The sequence below is a fragment of a genome, unplaced genomic scaffold (assembly GCF_019419815.1).
Source record: "Pyrus x bretschneideri cultivar Hongxiangsu unplaced genomic scaffold, Pyrus_bretschneideri_v1 Contig63, whole genome shotgun sequence".
In the NCBI taxonomy this organism is placed as follows: Eukaryota; Viridiplantae; Streptophyta; class Magnoliopsida; order Rosales; family Rosaceae; genus Pyrus; species Pyrus x bretschneideri.
In genome coordinates this window covers 552,462-560,982 of record NW_025999802.1, presented here as the reverse complement: position 1 = coordinate 560,982, position 8,521 = coordinate 552,462, and the positions used below count along the sequence as shown (strand labels likewise).

At 41.7% G+C, this 8,521-nt stretch overlaps 2 protein-coding genes across 3 annotated transcripts; both read right to left on the bottom strand.

Annotated features, from left to right (window-relative positions):
* Positions 1-226: 226 nt before the first annotated feature.
* On the bottom strand, positions 227-3,481 carry LOC125472004 (uncharacterized protein At2g02148). Of its 2 annotated transcripts, XM_048573028.1 has the most exons (9): positions 3,323-3,481; positions 2,717-3,137; positions 2,253-2,615; positions 1,976-2,138; positions 1,687-1,813; positions 1,340-1,405; positions 891-1,157; positions 609-742; positions 227-474 (listed from the first exon to the last, which is right to left on the bottom strand). In XM_048573028.1, exons 2-8 carry the CDS (start codon positions 3,042-3,044, stop codon positions 641-643), a joined length of 1,416 nt encoding a protein of 471 aa, XP_048428985.1. In that variant the 5' UTR covers positions 3,045-3,137; positions 3,323-3,481; the 3' UTR covers positions 227-474; positions 609-640. The 2 variants fall into 2 exon arrangements, with proteins under 2 accessions (XP_048428985.1, XP_048428984.1); XM_048573027.1 differs by lacking the exon at positions 227-474 and having other exon boundaries at positions 484-742.
* A 1,306-nt stretch (positions 3,482-4,787) lies between these two features.
* LOC125471885 (putative pentatricopeptide repeat-containing protein At2g02150) lies at positions 4,788-8,431 on the bottom strand. The gene is given in 4 exon segments (XM_048572809.1): positions 4,788-5,115; positions 5,310-5,476; positions 5,618-6,739; positions 6,741-8,431. Coding segments are annotated over 2 exon segments (2,319 nt in total). The 5' UTR covers positions 8,183-8,431; the 3' UTR covers positions 4,788-5,115; positions 5,310-5,476; positions 5,618-5,862.
* Between the last annotated feature and the right edge of the window lie 90 nt (positions 8,432-8,521).

Below are 8,521 nucleotides of genomic sequence, written 5' to 3'. Positions count from 1 at the left end.
TCAAAGTCCAAATAAATAAGCCCAATTTCGAACTACGTTCGGTTTGATCCCGAAATGAATACGTAGGCAATCTAGTACGCATTTCTAGATACAACTGCAAAATCCAGATCACTGAACTGAACTTCTGATTCATTCTGAGTCATATTTATTAAGAACTATGAGTGACTTGATTTTATTATATAAATCCGTAGACAATTTGAGATTTTTCTTAGAGCACAACCGCAAAATCAAATTAACCCACCATCCATTTTCAGTTAGAATCAAAAGGTTTCTCCTTGAAGCGAGGGAGGATACATATTTGTTTTGAATGGATCGAACTCGAAATTAATAAAACTCGATGCATATGAATAAGTCGCATCTTTATGGTCATTTATTTTTCCATGGCGCAGGCCGTTTGCACGGAGGCTGGCATGCTTGCTTTTGAGATGGCGGACGGCCAACGTAAAGAAGAAGGAAACCGAGAAGAACATGTCGTTGCCAAAGTTAAGGAAGTAAATTACGTTATCATGGTGTACTTTGAGCAATGTAGGCATGAAATCGATCTTCTTTGAGTACTACATAATTGCAATGCTAAATATATTTACAGCAAAATAGAGAACAAATGTTACATGGCTGGTTTGTAGAGCGTCTAGAGACCGTATTATACTCCCAACCTCTTAACGCCGCATTCAGAGCAGAACTTGGAGGTTTCTCTCAAGTACGGCGCCCCACATTCATCGCAAAACTTGGCAGGACTGGATGGCTGGAATAAAATATGATCAGTAAGGAACATTTCTGATGTGGTTCGTCAATATATGCTTCATCAGATTAGACAAACTTCATTCTAAACATAGCGAAAACATCAAGAGATGAAGGTGAACTAAAAACACAGCATGCAAAATAGAACTCACCAACACATGCAAACGTCCCCCTACGTGGCCTCCAGTGAGGGGTTGTAAGCAAACCATGTGTTGCGACATGGTTGGGGAATGGTGAGCATGAGCGATTTCAGGCAGGTGCGAGGTAGCACCGCATTGATGGTTTTGAGAATAATGAACAGCATGCGGACTTTGGTTGATGGATTGGTGATGAGTCTGGTAAACAGGCTGAAACTGAGGCTGGTGCGACAAGGGTTGCATATGATGCTTACACGAAGGAGTCGTTTGCTGATTCTGTGGCTGCCAAAAGGAAAAGGATAAATCTCCGTTCTCGGATGGACAAATGTTTTGCATGTACAGCAACACACGGAGTGCCAAAAACAATCTTGACATAGGCTGACGATGCTCTTCTCAATATATTGACAATACAATCAAACAAAAACATTCTTGCACTAATCATTAAGCCTAAAAATAACTCATACTTCACTTGTGGAGCGGAATCCCTGAGCAGCAGCCAACATGGAAGAATTATCAGTGCCAGGAAATGTCTGAAAAGAATAATTAAGAGGATGAATCGATAAGTCCACAGTAAATTTCCTTCTATAAGTAGCACAAAATTTAAATTTCCTTATCATGCAATCGTAATTTTTGGATGAACTCAAACATGACCACGTGGAGAAAGACCTATGTCATTACAAGTTAACAGCCAACCACAGTTTCAGAACGTTCTTTACTGAGCTGCATTCTTCACGGTTGATCTGACCTTAAATTCATTGTAAAAGTTAATGAAATGAACCAAGTATTGTAAAATAAACCACATCAAGCTTACAGGTAAACTGGCGATACTATTAGGCGAGGAGTTTGATGCAACACGTCTATACTTGTGTCTTGGAGAGTAGAACTTAAAGTCTCGAGCATAGACTGCTACTTCATCCCGACCAGTCAACCGTTTGAACCTGTAGCAAAGAGCACGAAAATGATGAAAGGAAAAGATTTAGGCACTCTTAATATGGAGTGTGGTAAGCTAACACTGCCCAAAGAGCATTTATTGCGCAATGGAAAGCATTGATCAAGTCTTCAGAAATGGAAGGATCATAAAACATATCACACTAACTTACCACTCAGCATCATCAGTAGGCATCCTAGTAGGCTTTTCAACAATATCCAAACCATTGACTACCACAAAACGAACTCGCTTCTCTTCTTGTATGACCAACTCTGGAAATCTCGTCCTCGTTTCAACGGATGTGGCCAACTCTCTTCTTCTAAATGTACGCGATCCTTCAGAACGATACAGGCAAATCAGATAATATCACGAAAAAACGATAAGATTCATCAGGTAAATTGGATTCAGCAATCAGCATAAATGTTAGTGAGTGCAGAGAAACTGAATACCTTTTTTGGGAAACTTCTTCGCCAAGCATCTGTACAACCCACCAGATGCTTCAAGCGCAACCCCAATTGTCTTCTCTCGAAATCCACTCAAGCTTGAAAGCCTAATATTCGCATCGTTAACCAAAGTTTGGTACATATTTGCCACATACATCAATGGCAAAGCCAGCCTGGGGTTGCCTTCATACCGCACCTCTCCAGGCTTCCTCTTGTTTAGTTTTTCTTGCCCAGAGTGAGACAGAGCACCATTGTACTCAGCAGAAGAAGCAGCCTCAGAATTAGGCACTTCAACCACATGTTCACTAATAAAATGATCCACAATCAGTTGCAGAAACCGTGCCCTAGCCGATTCGATGGGCGAAACATCTGAATCCAATCCAAATCCAAACGGGTTCGATTCAAAATCCAAACTTAGGATCACAACTACAAAAAAAAAAAAAGGGAAGAAATTGTGTAAAAGTTGTTACCTTGAAGTGACAAGAGACAGTAGGGAGCCCTGGAAGTGGAAGAGCCGCCGCCACTGCTGGCGGAGCGATCGTCTTCAACTCCAAGGCGAACCGAGTGAAGAGGCAAAGAATTGGTATACGCTTCGTGCATACAGCCGTCGACAACGGCGCCGGAGCCGTCGTCCTCGCGGAGGTGGGTATCTTCAGCGACGGAATCACCATCGATGGAGTCGATCTCTGCGGCGGGGCGAGCAGCGTCGGCGGTGTTGAGGTCGTGAAGAGCGTTGCCAATATAGGAATTGGCGGGCGGCGATCTCATGGCGTAGTGCTGCTGAACCCTACTCCCCATTTCTTCAAATTTCAGTTCAAAAACCAAAGCTGATGACAGCCGTCCGAATTCATCATCGCCGTCGATTCTGGACAATAAATATCGAATTGCGAACTGCAAAGCAGAGAGTGGGAGGAGGAGGAAGACATTGTGCTAATTAGGGAAGAAGGTGGTGGTGGTGTTTAATTAGTGATTAGTGAAGTTCATTAGCGGATTAGTGGTGTGCTGTTCGAAGGCTAATTAAATTTAACGGCTATACAGACGACTGAGAAACGAGAAATCCAAGGCTGAGACCGTACCTCCCCAAAAGCGGTTTCCGAACCTCACTCCGATCTCCGCACCAGCTTCCAAGCCAGGTACACGGCTCTTGGCTTTTCGGTCTTCTTATATCACTTCTTGTGGAAGAGGTGGAGGAGGTGGTGGTTTTCCTTTAAATTAAGCCCAAGCTTGATTTAATTTTTAAATACTGCTAGGTAGATTAACTTTTTAAATATACACAAATTATGTGATGTGTTACTAATGCAAAATAAGCATGTCAAGTAATCATGCCCCTTATGCGTTGAGCGACACACGTGCTATAATAGTCAGCGACAAAGGGTCACAATCCCGCTAGGTGAGCTAACTCCAAAAACCCATCTTCAGTTTGGATTGTAGTATGCAACACGCCTACATGAAGCCAGAATCGCTAGTAACTGTCAATCAATCACACAACACTGAATTCGTTCCCAAGCCTTGTGAACATCGCCATGTCACATTATGGGAGATATCCATGTCCGAAGGCGGGGCTAGTTACTGGAGTAAAGTCGTAATGGAAGGTGCGACTAGATCACCTCATTTTCACATCACAAAATGAAGCAAGCTACATCTTAGTTAAACTTAGGGATGGAAGTCTTTCTTTCGTTTCTCAACAGTGAAGACTAAGCTCATGAGCTTATAATCCTAGACCAGAACAAGTTTATGAGATCCCCTTTTTTACGTCATATGTCCCTCCATGTGGTGACGTTGGGGAGTAAAAAAATGAAAGATAGGGATAGGGTTTCCCTCACTTTTGGGAGGGCTATCAGAGCGCGCCTGATAATTGCATCATTGTGCCTGGGTTGACGGCTCTCAACCACATGGATAGTTCAGTTTGGTCATCAGGGATTTGGCATACTTCTCCTATTCAAACCGGAGTTTGAAACCAAACTTCTACTCAAAATGATAGATAGGGAGATTCATGTGAGATCTACGCCCAACCTTGACCTATGTTATTTTGAGGTCATATCTAGTATTTAAAGTTTGCCTTGATTTGGTACCACTCTCGCGGCCCATCTGAAACAGTGCTTAACCCTAGATGTCTAGTTAACTACTATGCCTCAACGTATTTCGGGAAGAACCAATTAGCTCTGAGTTAAGTGTCATTTCACCTCTAACCACAACTCATCTGTTGATTCTTCAACATCAGTTGGTTTGGATCTCCATTTGGTTTCACCCAAGCTTCATACTGGTTGGATAGATCACCTAGTTCAAGTCCATAAGCGTGACAATTTTCTTATTAAGACTCGTCTTCGCTACGATTCTGGTGGGTTCCCTTAACCAAGCAAATGCCTATGAGTCGCCCGCTCATTCTTCAACAGGCACGCAGGGCAAGAGTTGTGTGGGCCTGCTTTTAGAATGCCTAAAAATGCGTTTCTAGCAACAAAAGGGCTTCCGTCTACGTTTAGCGGAAACTCAAAATAATTTTCGGTAATAAAAGCGTTTTCTAAACAAGCACTTTCAAGGTATTTAAGACTTGAAAGTAATGATTTATTAGTAGTGAAAGATAAATCTGTTTGATTTATTGGAAAAGTAGCAAATTCCTACAAGATGATATGCCACCACAACCTCCGTGAACACTGAACACTACCCTCCAAAGTGTTCACACTACCTTACTTCCAACACCTCTGGTGCTGCCATCGCCACCATTGTTGTCTCCATCATCAAACTTATCCCACTACCATGGCAGTCGCCACAGCCGACCACATTCCCCCACATTGTGATAGCTGATTCTGCTGGTATATTTGCCCCCATGACCACTGCCATCGTTGTTGCTGCTGCTGCTGCGCCTCTCGTCCTGCCATTTTTAACCTAGATTAATAAAAATAATAACAAAATACAATATGATAATAGCCCGATATAGCCAGCCAAAGCCATCTTCCAAAGCACAACATAAATAATGGACTAAAGTAGAGGCAAAGGATTGCAAAGAGATAGAGCTACTTGAGGACATGGCCATCTAGGCTATAAGATGTCGAGTGAAATTTGCACCTTGCTAGTCAAGCATTAGCTTCATCGAATTTAACTGAGTCTGGTCAATCATCTCTCCTTGTTCTGCATATTTTTCGAGTGAAACTGGATTACATAACAATGCCTTCCAATTAAGCTATTCCAGCTCCAACATGTTATCCAACAATCACAGTTTCAGGATACCGCAGCTGGACAAGTTGAGAAGGAAATGTAAGAAAAAATTATGAATTCGAGAAGTAGTTTATAAAACTATCTCAACATTCAAAAGTATTTGCTAACTTATTTCATAAAGGCTACAGAGGGAAGAAAAAAATAATAATAAACCTCACCCTGGGAAAAGATTAAAGATTTTGAGCATCGAAGATTTTTCCTCCTCGGACCAAAGAGAATCTTATATTATGCCTCAACATTCAACAGATAACTGTCATATTTCACCCGTCCGTGCAGACACCAGTTCCCAGTCCTTGTGTTCAAATACTTCCAATTAGAAGAAGGCAAACCATTCCTTGATTCTAATTGAGATACTCAACACATACCAGCCAACCAAGGGTGGATAACCAATTACCCCATCGTCTCAAGTTCCTGCATTAGGAATCACGTGATCACGAGTTCCAGATATTAGACCCCTGTTTACCATTTCAATCTGCAACTCAATGGCTTCATCCAGATTCCCTAGCTTATAGTACTTTCTTAGCAGACTAATGCAGAGAATCTCGTCAGGAAGGATACCTTTCCCAATCATCTCATCAAGCAACATTTTTGCTTGTTTCACCTGGCCAAACTCAGAAAGCCCCCAAATCAAGGAAGTATATGCATACAGATCAAGTTCCATACCGATTTCTCTCATCCTCTTTTGAATGCTCAAAGCTTCTTCAAGATTTCCATGCTTTAAGTTTCCATCCATTAGAGTGGTGTAAGCAGCTTTATCCGGAATCAAACCCTTATCTACCATTTCGTTAAAGAGCTCCTTAGCTGCTTCAATGCAATTATTTTTACAAAGACCATCAATTAAGGCTGTAAAAACTGCTACATTGGGTTGCAAACCAAGGTCAGGCATCGTCCTAAAATGACTAGTTGCCTCTTGGAACAATCCCTTTTTGCACAAACCATCAATTAATGCACAATATGTTACAACAGTGAGCTCAATACCATTGTCTCGCATTTCTTGTATAAGATTAAGCGCCGCCTCGGTTTTTCCGGCTTTGTAATAAGCATCCATAAGTGTTGTGTAAATGAAATGATTTGCAGTTAATCCATAACCCTTCATTTCCTTGAGCACAAGCTCAGACTCTTCAAGCTTATTTTGGGAGCAAAGACCCCAAATAATGGTTCCGTAGAGTAATAAATCTGGTTTAAAGCCCTTCCCCTTAATTTCATTCCAAATTTCCATAGCATTTTCTATCCTCTTGGCTTTAATATATCCATGAAGAAGGGCAGGTACATATTTGCTGGTTAGGAATTATTCCAGATTTCTGCACTTCCCTAAAGACTTCTTCTGCTTCGTCCATCCTCCCGTCTTCACATAGCCCGTCAAGTAGAGCTGTATGGGTTACAATGTTCCAGCTAATCCCTGCCTGTAACATCTCACTTTTCAGCTTCAGTGCTTCACTCAAATTCCCAGCTTTACAATTCGCATCAATCAATGAAGTATAGGTGAACTCATTAGGTAAAAGACCAACTCGTTTCATGTCCATAAAAATCTTGACTGCCTCTTGCATCATCCCTTCCTTGCAGAAGGCATCAATTAAAGTGCTATAAGTTATCACATTTGGCTTCAGCCCATTATTATTCATCTCACGGAGAAAATTCAAAGCTTGGGGCATTCTATCAAATTTACAACTACAATTAATCAAAGAATTGAAGGTTATTGTGTCAGGTTCACAATCTGCATCCTTCATTTCTTCAAGTATGCGAACCGAATCATCTAATAGTCCAACCTTCCCATATCCATCAATGAGAGAATTATATGTCACAACATCAGGTGTAAGGCCCATCCGTTTCATTTGTGCAAATAAGGAACTAGCAGTATCCAAATCACCTTCTTTGCACATATAACCAATCATTATATTGTACGTGAAAACTGATGGATTAATCCCAGCCCCAAGCATATCCTTAAAAAACTTCCTTGACAAATTGCCATTCCCCGGCTTTGATAACCTACGCAAAAGCGCATTACATGACCGCACTTTTGGCAAAACTCTAAACTTCTTCATCATCAAGAAGCACTCACTTGCTTCCTCAAGCATTCCAACCTCAACCAAAACACCAAACAATGCATCGAACACTCCAAATCCCAGACGACAAACATTCCTCGTCAACCACAACACATCAAACACATCACAACCTGGCAATGCCCAGCTCAACAAGACCAACTCTCTAAGAACTTGATGGGCATCAAAATACATTTTAGCAAAAAACAGTATGTGAACCAAAATACAATAAGACTCAGTAGTGTGGCGAAACCCAATTCGGGTTTTTGCGCACTTGAACAATTTCAACGCCAACTTGGGATCACCCTTCAGTTCCACCAAAAACCTGGACACCCATATCGGCGCCAATGCCGAATCAAACAAGTTCACAATTCTGGGATCATCCCAGTAATCGTGTTGAACAATTCTACTCAAAGAATCAGTATTTAAACTTTCGGGGAACGAACTGGGTTGGGATTTGGTGACAAACGGGAAGCGAAAAATGCATAAGAAACCGGTGAACCAAACAAATGGGCAAGCTATAAGAGAAGTAGCATGCGATGATGATGAAGTTAAAGAAGATACATTGATAAAACGGCAATTAGATGGGTACTGAGGAATCGAAGACAGAGGGCTTACTCGATACGATGAGGAGGAGGAGGCTCTGCAACCCGTTCGGAAGAGATTGCGAAGAAACAGCAGCATCTCTGAGAAGAAGGAGATGAAGAAAAATAAAGAGAGAAGAAAACGAGAGCGGCCGCTTCAGTGAGCTTCATTTTTACAGAAGAGAGTGGACCTCCATGGATTTGCAGATGAATACGAATAATGGGCGCTCATAGCTCGTGCGGTGAAGAAAACGAAGAGGAAATTGGAAAATGTTTGTTTAGGGTTTAAGGGTTTTGAGGAAGTTGGAAGCTTTGGGGATGGACTCTCAAGTCTCAACTGATCAAATGAGCCTGGCTGCAAGAGAATTTACCGAGTACAGAGGCTGACCCGACAGGCCCGACCCGTTTTTAGTCTACTTTCAATAGAACCCACTTTAAA